The 12,517-nt window shown below is 46.8% G+C and overlaps 1 protein-coding gene across 1 annotated transcript; it reads right to left on the bottom strand.

Annotated features, from left to right (window-relative positions):
* Nucleotides 1–7,923: 7,923 nt before the first annotated feature.
* RPS19BP1 (ribosomal protein S19 binding protein 1) lies at nt 7,924–10,321 on the bottom strand. The gene is made up of 4 exons (XM_032689440.1): nt 10,249–10,321; nt 10,024–10,164; nt 9,659–9,756; nt 7,924–8,601 (listed from the first exon to the last, which is right to left on the bottom strand). Exons 1-4 carry the CDS (start codon nt 10,295–10,297, stop codon nt 8,467–8,469), a joined length of 423 nt encoding a protein of 140 aa, XP_032545331.1. The 5' UTR covers nt 10,298–10,321; the 3' UTR covers nt 7,924–8,466.
* Between the last annotated feature and the right edge of the window lie 2,196 nt (nt 10,322–12,517).

Genomic DNA, 12,517 nt, shown 5'->3' with positions numbered 1-12,517 from the left:
TGATGTGAGATTAATGGGTATCTGTAAAACAAGATTTGCACCACACCTGGGTGCAGGTACAAGCACAATCATCCATTAGGTGTCTAGCAGAGAATGCAGTGTGACACCTGCTGCTTGTTCTGCTGAGCAGTGGATGTTGTACAAGTGCACAAAAGTGCTTTGAATGTTTAATAAAGTGTCTCAGTGTAACTGCCACCCTCTAATTTCCATATATACTAAAATAGAGGATCATACTGGGGTACCTTGGGTTTTTCAGCAGCAAACGTATAAACCTGATTAAAGAATTGAGCTGGGGGAGTCACTGGAAGATAAACCTAGGTAATACAAGACACAAGGTCAGTGATGTTGCATGGTTGGGAGGAGGGATGTTTTCAGACTTGAATAGTGTGTCAGAAGAATAGCCCAGGGTCCAAAACTGAAACTGGAAACATGAAATACACAGCTTGCTGGGAGACAAGTCCAGAGCAAGCAGTGGTGGTGTTCAAATGCACTTTGGTTTGTCATGTCTCTGTTGGTCTCAGAATGCTCTAAGTGGCAGGAGGTATTTCCTTGCCCCAGCTGGTGGGGTTGGGGTAGGAGCTCCTGTCATACTGAGGTGGGCCAGGTAGGCAGGGTTACTGTAGCACTCTTATCGAGGGAAGACACTGGTGTACCAAAGTAAAGATTTGGAGTTTTCTTCAGCTGTCCACTGACAAGTCAAATTTTGAGGTCTAAGCATAAATTTGACTCTTCTACCAAGGCTTCAACTTGAGTTCAGCTCTAGTCCTGACTAAGCTGGTGCAGTGAAGGTGCTGGTGTGCTGGGGCAGCACCTGTGGGGGGGGGTCAGGGTTGCTTCAGATTTGGAATGTGCCATTTTCAACTATTTTTTTGCTCAGGTTTTTTTTTTGACCACTGATACCCCCATTTAACAGCACCTAGTCCATCTGGCACGTGGATGTGCACATCCTTTCCCAAGGAGTTGATTCCTTCTTACTTGCACTGACATGGCTCAGTGAGCTACCCAGCTGGGGCACCTGGACATCCCAGCCTGGCTGGCGCATACACACAGGGTTCCAGCCAGTGTTGGGAGTGGGGAGGGAAAAGGTCTTTAAAGGCGTTAGAAAATGGCTTGTCCAGTTGCAGCTTGGTGGGGGTCCTGGTTTCTGACACTTAAGCTTGTTATGTCCTCGAGTTGGGCTGCAGTCCTCCAGCCCTACTTGTCCAAGCCATTAGCTGACCATGGGATAACAGCCATGTGCTCAGGGACCTTCTGTGTGAAGGCTCCTCCAGCAGGCAGGTGAGGCAGGTAACTGCTGGCAACAGGCAGCTGCCTGCTGGCATGGAGGGAGGAATGAGCCAGGCCCTCCGTCTGTGCTCACAGCTGGTGCCCAGGTGATGTGGATGCCATTTAAATTAAAGTGAGAAGGCTCCCTGTCAGGAGTTGGGGCTCATGCCACACTGAAAGTGGTATGAGTAACTAAGACCCTCCCCTTGGGTTTTATGAGACAACGAGTTCCCTGTGTTTGAGTAGTCTCTCACCTCCTGAGTGAGGGCACTGACTACTATGTGCTGTATGGGATGCACTGCAAACTGGCAGGCACACCAAGGTCCTGCTTTAAGTGCTGCTTTGTTCTCCAGAGCTTACTGGAGACTGCGTGCAGGGACAAGGGACTGTTGCATTTTGGGAGTTAGACAGATGTAATAGGTTTTCTTCAGATCAGCTGGACTTGCCAGGCTGGGGATGGGGATAATTAGAGGCAGAAAAGCCCAATAAGCAGGATAGGCTTTGCCTTGATGGGTCAAATCTGCACCTGAGGTGACAATATGCTTAGTCTCAGCTGAGCCACAGAAAATATGATAACTGGTATGAGTGCAGGGAAAACCTCTCCTCTCCATACTGATAACCCTTTCCCACCACAGGGCAACCACTTCCCTTAGAGCCATAGCAACATCTGCTTAAACTTGGCAGCAGCCAGGGCTGCAGGGATGGTGGGTGTATTTTGTAGCCCTTACTCAGTTCTTCAAAAGCCTGGAATGATTGTCAGCACATTTATCCCTACACCACAGTGTAGGGATAGGCAGTGCTGTCTGTGAGTCCACACTCTGCAGGCAGATGAGACAGGGTCTGTGCTGGCCAGTAAATACACGATTCTGGTTTCTACAGCCCTCCGGAGAGCATGTAGCTCCAATTTACCAAATTACATTCACTCTAGGGAAGGAAGATCAGAGCTGGAACAGGCAAGTAGGAATGCGTGACACATCCACGCTGCTTTGCTCTCTGTAGCCGTGTGTGCGTTTTATAGAACTCCTTGCAGGAGAATCAGGAACCTGCCCTTGAAGAGCAGTCGGCATCATCCCTGCTTGCTGAGCCTCTGAGCTCGTGGCTTTGCAGATGCAGCCAATATGGCAACCTTATGCAATGCCTGCTGAAATGACGCCGTGTTTCCATACTTAGAAACTTATTTAAGATTTTACACGGGCTAGAGATTAGAGCTGACTCTTCCTCTGTGTTTTTTATCTAGACTTTTCCTCCAGGCTTGCGTTAGGCACAGCCAGCATCACGCCACTCGGCTCTGGGGCCCAGCAGCTTGTCCAGCTTGCAGCAGGAGCTGAGGAACACCAAGGACACCGTCACATAAACTCCAGCCCACAGGATAAAAATTCTGATAGCCTCCTGGCTGGTGACTGATTTTACATTTTGCAAACTGCAGGGGTTGTCTGCTTTCTCTCACAGCCTCGCAGAACAAATGTGCCTCAATTGAATCCTTGTGGCTTGCATACAACATGATACCATGTCCAAAAATATATTGTAGTGCATGAAATGCAGGCTTTACCCATCCCTGGAGGAGCCCAGTTCTTCTACATCCTTGGAAACAGCAGAATTCCCCCAATCTACATTATAAAAAAGCTATTTGAATCTGAAGTTGGCACAGCTGATGGGATTTCTGTCTCAGTTATTTTTCCTCTAAATTAAGAGCAGTGAAATAGAGTTCACACACACAGCATGTGTGACCCTCAGGCTCCCGATCCCTTAGCAAATTTTGTGCTTCATGGTAAACAGAAGTCCAATATTCCCCCACGTAACCAAACAAGCCCTGGCGATTCACTGCTCACTGAGCTGCTCTGACAACCTACAGCCCCTTCTCAGGAGCTGGTTTCTGCTGTTGTTGTGATATTTATAACCATCTTCCTCTTCACCCTGCCTTTAGTGAGAGCCAGGCACTTGCACTTCTCTTTCAAAATGAAAAGAGGAAACCATGACTGCTGACAAGTTCTTCCCATGCCTGTGTGGAGGATCAGATACACCTTTGCAGCACGCTTACAGAAATAAATCCACAGCTGCAGTGTTGGAAAATGAAGAAAGAATGATGATAAAATCTTCCAAATAGCTTTTGCTCTGGCAGAAGGCCCAGAAATAGCTGCAAGGACAGCCTGTCCTTTGGGAAATGAATGCTCCTCCAGTGCTCCCAAGCTGGACTATAGAAAGAAAATGTGGGTTATACTGATTGAAGCAATTTCACACAGTGGTAGTCCATTCATAGCCTTTTTTTTTAGGGTGGGATATCTAAAAATTTTTGGCCAGAAGAATACCCGCTTTCTTTATCTTCCTATAGACTTAGGCATTCAGGAAAAAAATGAGGATCTATATTATTCTTCCTACAAGCATAATTTCCATCTTGTGCATACTGATTTCTTTTTAGTATGGTTCAAGTAGTGTCTGGAGATACCCTACCTTCCTCCGTTCTCTTCCTATGTTCACAGCCTTGCTGTGCAGTCCAGCACATAAACTCCTGTTACACTTCATTTCTAGCACAAAGGCAGTCTTGGGGTCTTACCATGAATGTCCCTTGCTGGGCCAGAAATGCTCACTTTTGCTGACTCTCCCATTGAAATGCTTCAGGCCTTGTGAATTAACAGAGGAGTTTGGTCCCCTGACCTAGGCAACACTATTTTGGCTCCTCAGGTATCCCAGGTATGCTGCCTTTGCATTATTTTTGGTGCACTCATGCAGCGTCACAAGCCACCGAATGAAGCTAGCTCTACCCACAAGCTCCAATTTCCCTATTACAGAGGTGCATGTTCTACAAGCAATGCCTAGCTGCCTCTCATTTCTCCTTCAATTGCTCTTTTTCTCTCTTTTACACGTACACACCCTGTTAAGAAATGGCAGGGAGCGAGTTCCAGGCACAGCAGATGCGTCAGCTTAATTTATATAGGGCAGAGAGCCTCCTAGTTCTGTAACTTCTCTGCATCTCCATTGCAGTGTACAGGCAGGCAGAGAAAGAGCCCTAGTCTTTGCCTCCCATTAAAGGAGATAAATGATCTTGCTGGCGCGCAAGCAGTGCAGCTCAGGACAGACCAGCTTGGCTGGATCACTGGTTAACCCTGCCAAAAGCTTATTCCTTCAGAAAAAGGTGTGTGTAGCTCTGTAGACAGCTGCAGAGCAACCTTCATGCTTTTTATGTCCCCTGCCCCCATTGGTTAGTGGTTGGCACTGTTAATCCTATTTAACGTAACTATGGATAGACATGCAAACCTTTAAGCTGTCTCAAACCTACTAACCCTTCAGTCTGCCTTGGCTGCAGTTCCACATTTTGAGCTGTAAGCAGACATTAGGCAGCCTGCCTTCTTTCGTTTTTAGTTGAATCGATGAGTCTTTGTGTCTCAAAATGAGAAACTTCCTTTGCCGTAACTTTTATTTTCTGGGTTATTTAGGACCCTGCTGCTGTGAACCGTTTCTACAATAACTAGTCCCCTACCTGAGGCGTTCAGGAGCCTGTCTGTGCTGCAGGTGCTGGTACTGTGTTGATCATCAGCAAGACTGAAATGGAAGGCAGTCATGGAAAACAAACCAGAGGGTGAGATTGCCAAAGGTTTTTAGGACCCTTCCCCCCTCCTTGGTTTTCCACCACAGCTTTTTCAGTGTTTTAAATCTCATTTGCCTGAGCAACTTTTACAGTCTGTCTTTGTTCATTGGTGGCCAGGTTTGTTACCACTTTGTCATTTCAGAGGCAAGAAATTGGTTAGTGCCCTGAGCAAACGTTTTCTTGGTTTACAATCGCAGTCATCCCCCCTCCTGATGCACACAGAGCACTGGTAGTAGCTGTTGTTGCTTTCTATGGTAAGGAAGCGAAGACTTGCTGGTACAGCAGAGGCTGTCTGGGCTTACATTAGCTTGTACCCGTTGGAACAAATTTCCTTTTTTGCTTTCCATTCACATAATGAGGGAGCGATAGGCCATTAACAGGCTTGATGAATCTTATTCACACTAAGCTAGCTCAAGATTGAGCATCTGGGAACTATTCTGCTTCCTCTAAACAGTTTCCCTGGAAAGGTTCTACCACATTAATAACACTCCAGAGCTTTTATTTGCATTTATATTAAAGCTGCTGCCGCCACCTCCCATTCTGACTCCCTGCTGCGTGTGGGTGGAGATACACTGTAAGATGGCAACCTCCTCCTTCTTCCCCAGCTCAGCTACCTCTATTTTCTGCTGCAGGATGCTCAGCTGGTGTCGCAGAGCTGGGAAGAGAGCCAGCAGCCTGATGAGCTCAGCCAGCACGCAGCCCTTGTCCCGCAGCAGTGGGACACGTCCCTGCGCTGCTGTTCGCAGATGCGTGGGAATGAAATGCTGTCCAGCAGGTCCAAAGGTTATGGGCTGCAGCCTGTCAGCTTCCAGCGTGGGAAACTGAGGCTGGAGGACAACCAGAAAAAGAAGCTATGGCAGCTGCTCCTTCCCTAACCCCCTCTTCTCTCTTCCACTGGGCAGAAAAATCTGGCTGCAAAGAACTGATAGATCACAGAATCATAGAATGGGTTGGGTTGGAAGGGACCTTAAAGGTCATCTCTTTCCAATCCCCCTACCATGGACAGGGACATCTTCCACTAGACCAGGTTCCTCAGAGCCCCATCCAGCCTGGCCTTGAACACTGCCAGGGATGAGTAGGTTGCTCCAAGGTAGCCACCTACTGGGGTTCCAGCATAACAAAGGAGCTGGCATGCTCTGGGCATGGCTAGACCATAACATAAGACAGCTGGGAGTACAAGAAGGTGCTCAGCTTTAGCTCACCACCAAGCATGTGCCTCAGGCTGATTCCTGTTCTCCCTTCTCACTTGAAGACATTTCCCTCAGGGGCCAACACCCGTCCTTATCTACCCAGTATGCAGATGGCACTGCTCTTCTTTCCTAGGAGCTCATGCCCTGCCAGACAGGGGGAAAGTCAAGGCTGGAACGTTTGCTCTTTGCCCTTGCAGATCTAGAGCCACCCATTCACTTCTGCTTACTTTTCCTTCCTCCTACTAAATAAAGTTTAATTTACTGGAGGATACTGTTGGCTATACAACCAAGTTTGGTTTCAAATGGCAAAATTCAGTCTGTCAGGTAGCTTCACCCTCCTCAACAACATATTGCCTCACGGGAAAAGCCTCGAGAAGTATGTTGATCACCTGTGTTGGCCCTAATGGTCTTTCCAGAGGGTAATGAGAGCTACCATCCAACTTTTAAACTTCACTGATCTGAGTGTTATTATCCTCAGGGAGAACTGCTCTGGGCCTCACTTTAAAGTTCCTCATTGACTCTGAAAGGAGAGCTTTCCTGTTTGTTTATGTTTGCAAGCAAACAAGCTGAGTTTTGTACAAAGAATGAACTTCATTACCCTCCCGTTCTTTTCTGGAGCAAGGATGGTTTTGCTTTCCTCAGCCTGCAGAAGGGCCCAGGAGCCAAACAACCACAGAAACAAGGGTGTGTAGGAGGAACTGGTAGAGGAGGTGCAGGAGATGACATGAAGGACGTCTGTAAGGCCACAGGAAATTCCAAATACTGAAGACAAAGGCTCAAAAGAAAATAATACCCCAGAAATCTACCTCTTTCGATCAAGTTGTGGCACAGTCAGCTTTTAAGAAGCTGTAGTTCTTTTTTTTTTTCCTTACACTTTTTAAATTTTGGGAGCAAGAACAGACTGAAAAAAAGGGAATTGCTCTTTGAACTGTTCTATATTTACCACTTCTGGCTGCAGATAGTTGAACTTGATCCTATTACAAGAAATCCCCTCCCATGTGCTATTACACAATTTCCAGTACATACACTTCAGTATGTTCACTCTTTCCCCTGTCTGGACCTCATACATCTGAGTGACCTTCCCTCCCATGCAGACAAGTGGGAAAGAACTCAACGGAGGAGGCACAGATTTAAGAGGACAGCACCAGGAATCAAGAGGGCAGGGAAGGGATAATGAATTCTTGCCAGTGCTGACATCAAGCAGCTGCTGCTCAGGTCAGCCAAGCTCCTTGTAAAGCTTGGCATTAGCCCTTCTCTTTACCTGTTTTTTTCTGAAGGAAACACACTTCCAATCTTCTTAGGTAAGGGGCAGGAAAGGGCAGTGGCAGGAGCTGCCCAGAAGCACACTTAGTGGTTTAGTGAGGAAGTTTCTGGAACAACACTCCCACCTGCTGGGCCTTGTTTGTTACAACTGGGAATATGGCAGTAGTTTGAGAGAATACAACTTCCCTTCAACCCAGCACCACAGCTTCAGGTTCAGATTTTAACTTGATGCCGAGACTAACATTTTGGTCACAAGCCCTCCTGGCTACAAGCTCTGGCAACATTCAGCAGGGGAGCCCTCCTGGCATGGCTACATCTCGGTGGGATGCTCCAGTATAAACATCCAAAGGACAACTTTGTCTGACAGCTCTTCCTCGGAAAGAGGGGAGACCATAAGTAGGCAAAACAGAGAAGTCATCTCCATTCCACTGCACTCTTTGAAGGCCTCAGCATGTCAGAGAGAAGATTAAATATATGTGTCAACATGAATCAGAGAGGCCATTCACACAACTGAGTCATCATAAAGACAGGAATGCTTGGATCAGAACAGTGACACAGTTTGTCTTCATCAACTGTAGCTTGTCATAATAATCGCTATTACAAAGGCAAAGAGAGACAGCGTCTGCAACAATTATTTAATCAAATGACATATAAAGTTTTTGCAATGACTGAAAGACCTGACAGGGGTTGTAATAAGAACAGAAACTGCAGGGTTTCTCAGGTTTAACAGTCTTTCAGAGCATCCTACCCTTCCAGGGATTTATTAGTGCTGGTCCAAACACTTCTGCATTCAGATACACTACTTTAAATACCCCCTGCCAAATAACACAGATAGCAGAAGCCTTACATCCTGAGGAAGGGGAACAAGATTTGTATTTGGCTTGGTCCGCCCTTCAACATTAAGAATGCAAGACTTGCTGGCTGCAGGAAGATAATTATAAGGTCAACACATCTCAGAGCCAAGAGAACCTCCGTGGCTTTAGCTGGCCAGTAACAAGTTCTGCACAGATGCAGAGCTGCCCTGCAAGTCTGACATGGAAGTCCTCGCTGGCAGAAGGGCATCTCTGATGTCCCATCTCAAACACGATGAGGAAATGTCCAGTCCTGTGTGCTGAGCGCTTAGCTGCAGAAAGACCGGAGCTGCAAGAATTCCCGTCACGTTGTTTACGGTATCCCAAAGTATTCTCTCTCAAATTTACGGAAATCTTCCTCAGTAAAGACAGTGCTTTCGGGCTTCTTCTTTTCTACCTTCTCTGGAGGCTGATCTTTGGACTTCCTGCCTCTGTTCTGAGCAAGAACCTTCAGGCAATACAAAAATGGAAAAAAGAGCAGTCATTGTTAACCAGACCAAATCACAAAATAGCAATTTTCAAGCTCACCTGCAGCATCCCTGCTATTCTACAAGTACCCTGCTATATCCTGGAGTGCCTCCAAAGAAAAGTGAGAGGCAATCACCAATGTTAACCAAAGCAGGTCACTGGGACAACAGTACATACCAATTTGGTATTTGGAGTCAAATATGAAAACTTCTCTCTGTAGTAACAGTCACAGAGATAGAAACACTGATTTCAATTCAGATCTTTCTGAAACTATGACTTTCTTTTATCATCTCTCTCCATGAGAGAACTGGAAAATTGAACAAGGTGGTGGAATTCCCTCAGCATTTTCTAATACATCATCACCTCCTTTCACAATCTCCAGCTTTAGAAACACTGGCCTAAACCACTTGATTTGTTTATGTAAGTTAACAGCCTGTATCTCATAAAAATAGCCCAACACTAGCAGTGTCAGCTATCCTCCTCTTCAAATCCTGGCATGGGACTACCTTTTGGGAAAGACCACTGGCTTTCCCAAAAATTCTCAAGTTATGAGAAACACCATTCAAGATGCTACGAAATTCCTTTTACATGAGCCAGCAGCACACCTGGTTCCTCATCAAACAGCCTCCAGCTACAGAGCGGGCCAGTCTGATTGACAGTAAGGAGAAGGTCTGAACCACGGCTTCTTTGCCACATGAAGCTGTGAAATCTTTGGTAATCAAGAAAAGCCAACAGTTGTCAGTACATTTGAGGAACCTAATCTAGCGGGTGGCATCCCTGTTCGTGGTGGTGCAGTTGGAACTGGATGACCTTTAAGGCCCCTTACAACCCAAATCACTCTGTTATTCTATGATCTTAACTAGTATCAGAGAACAAAACAGGGGACAACATATCAACAAGAGTTTAAAGCTTACTAAGTTATTTTTCCAGTGCACACAGAAATTCCTCAAGGCAACTTGTAAACAGAAACTTAACTTGACTCCCATTCACGTGTGTTCCTTAGTGGAAACAGATCCCCAAACAGAAGTTGGTCTTACTTTTTCTGTGATGGCTTTATCTGCAACAAGTCGTCCCTTCAACATGTACTGCAGGTTTTCTCTCAAGTGATTCACAGGCTTCTTCTTATGATACTCCTCTGGGACAAGGCAGAGCGGGACAAAACACATGAGCTGCTCATCCAGGCAGCTCACAAAGAGACACATAGGCGGATCAGCGAGGCGCCGGGATAAAGACACCGCTACAACTCGGGGATAGGGGTGCGCCCTCAAATCAGGCTGTGTTCAAATGACACCAAAAGGGCATCCGGGAGGATGGGAAGGGATGGGATACAGCGACCGGCAGGGTGGCTGCGGGACATCACAAGGGGAGCCGGTGCGAGGGCTGTGGAGAGGCCGGGACTCACCTATTGCCGACTTCACGACTCTCCCCTTGACCGTGGCCTTGTTCCTGCCGGGCTCCGGCGCCCTCTTCCTCCGCCTCGCAGCGCCCGCGACCCTGGGGCCATCCCGGCCCCGCTGGGCTCCCGGAGGCACCTTTCCCTGCCCTGAAGCGGGAATAGGGACGGAGTTACTCCAGCCGGGAACCACCCGCTCCCCGCCCGCACAGCCCCCGGTCCCCGCGGGCTCACCCGGCGGCTCCAGCAGCTCCAGCCCCCGCCGCAGCAGCGCCGCCGACATGGCCGCGTCTCGGCCGCGCTTCCGCCCGGCCCTCACAGCGCTCCGCCGCCTCCCGGCCCCACAGCGCCCCGCTCCGGCCCGGAGGGGCAGAACAAGCTCTAGGGTTGCAGTAAATCCCGGTGTTGATGGATGTCTAAGTACCACACTGCTAACTTGGCAAAAACAGGTGCCAAGAGGATGGTACCAGACTCCTTTCGGTGGTGCCCAGCGACAAGACGATGAGCAATGGCCATAAGCTAAAGCACAAGAACTTTCACCTCAACATGAGGGAGAATTTCTTTACTTTGAGGGTGGCAGAGCAGTGGAAGAGGCTGCCTGGGGAGGCCGTGGAGACATTCCAAATCCACCTGGCCACGTTCCTGTGTCACCTGTTCGAGGTGACCCTGCCTTGGCAGGGGGGTTGGACTAAACGATCTCCAGAGGTCCCTTCCAACCCTAACGATTCTGCGATTCTGTGAGTATGCCAAGATTATCTCAAGTCAGGATGTTCTTCGATGTAAGATCTTTGTATACTTTCAAGCCTAATCAACAAGAAAAGAGACCTAATCAGTGGAAGAGGTGGCAGTGGGCATCCCTTAATCAAGAATGTCCTGGAATTAACAACCTTTAAGGAGTAGTAAATCACAATGTTGTTGTATGTCATTAGAACAGATAGCAATTGGCATCCCTTACTCGAGGACATCCTGGAACTAACAAGCTTCAAGGATGAGGTATGTCTATGTATACATTGCTAACTCGGCAAAATGCTCAAGTACAACTCAAGTATGTTCACTGTAATACTAAAAGTCTTGCCTAGAGGTCAAAAAGACCCCTGCCCAAGTGAAAGCCCTTCCCTCAAGCATGCGTAAAAGTTAGCTGGGCTTGTGTAACTTATATGGAAATTACTGACAGCAGAGGGTTTGTACGTGTAAAGTTACTAACTCTGAACATCTGTGTATAAATAATGGTGTGGATAGTCCAGTGGGTGTGCTTGATCTGTGGAATACCATCAAGCACCCAGGCTTGTGTAACTCTGAAATGTGCTTGTTGCACACCAGGTAACAAATCCTATTTTGTGGACAATACAAGAGGCAACCGCCACCACAGGGATAATAAAAGGCCAGGAAGAAAGGGAACGGTGCCATGTTTTTTCTCAGTGAGGTCTCAAAATCCAGGTTTAACTTTGTGCTAGACTCATCAGGTAGAAAGGCTTGCTCTGCCATAAATTGCATCTACTATTCAGGGTTACTTTAGTCTATTTGTTTAATGCTTCCTTTTCCAGTTTTCACCCCTCTAGAGACTTGATGCTAATGTCTGCTAAATTTAGCTATCATTTGAATAAAGCTTATTCAATTATAGCCAGTGCTGGCAGTAACAAGCTGACATTGGAGGAGAGAGGTTTGTTCTCCCTCAGACAGGTCCTGCAGGGAGAAAGTGATACAAATGGCTCTCATTGTTTCTCATAGTAATGATTTCTAACGGGCACTGATAACAGTTAAACCTCAGTTTATTAAAAGGCAGTCATTCTCTGGAAATTGGTATCCAGCCCCTGCAGATGTCACCTCCATGCCTGTCTTTTATTGTACATTCTCTTCTGAATCCCTCCCTGGATGGGTCCCGGCATCCTGTGTCAGTTTCTGCTGATGGTGCTGACACACTTTTCTAGACAGGACTTACTTGGTGTTTATTCCTGGCTTCAAAACTGGAGAACATTAATTGCTTGTCACTTTTCACTCTTAATTTTCCTTTTACAGTAATCTGAGCCTTTTTTTTTTTTTTTAATTGATTTGGAGGGCCAGTCACTGGGTATGTAAAGCAGAGTGCTCCTCCATTTTCTTGTTTTCTTTTTGTAGCTGGTGGAACATAGAGCTTGCTCAGCTCTTATTCCCTAACAGGTTTGTCCTTCTAGTTTTGTGAAAGTTTACAAAGTTACAAAGAGGTTATTGTAGTTTTGCAACAGAGAAGCTGAACAAACCATGAGTTAATAGCCTATCGGTGAAATTGAAGAAAGCAATAGAGAGTATTCTAGTCAGCAGAAAAGTTGTTATTGCTTGTATACTCAGTTTATCTTTATTTTGGTCAGAGCGAGATAAATGACAGCTGCCAGTGATATCACCATGGAGAAATCACTTTCAAAAATACCTCCTCAGTCAAATGCTCTCTTTTAGCCCCTAAAGTACAATTTACAGGTTCTTTGTAAGCTGATCATGGTTACATATTGCACAGTATATTCAAGATAGC

Source organism: Chiroxiphia lanceolata, chromosome 5 (assembly GCF_009829145.1).
Source record: "Chiroxiphia lanceolata isolate bChiLan1 chromosome 5, bChiLan1.pri, whole genome shotgun sequence".
Lineage (NCBI taxonomy): Eukaryota > Metazoa > Chordata > Aves > Passeriformes > Pipridae > Chiroxiphia > Chiroxiphia lanceolata.
The sequence above is the reverse complement of the archived record's forward strand: the minus strand, read 5'-3'. Positions and strand labels throughout refer to the sequence as shown.

Coding starts and splice junctions, on each gene's coding strand:
- RPS19BP1 (XM_032689440.1), bottom strand. CDS start 10,297: ATGTCGGCGGCGCTGCTGCGGCGGGGGCTGGAGCTGCTGGAGCCGCCG. Junction 10,165..10,248: donor GGAGCTGCTGGAGCCGCCGG/GTGAGCCCGCGG, acceptor TTCCCGCTTCAG/GGCAGGGAAAGGTGCCTCCG. Junction 9,757..10,023: donor AGTCGTGAAGTCGGCAATAG/GTGAGTCCCGGC, acceptor GCCTTGTCCCAG/AGGAGTATCATAAGAAGAAG.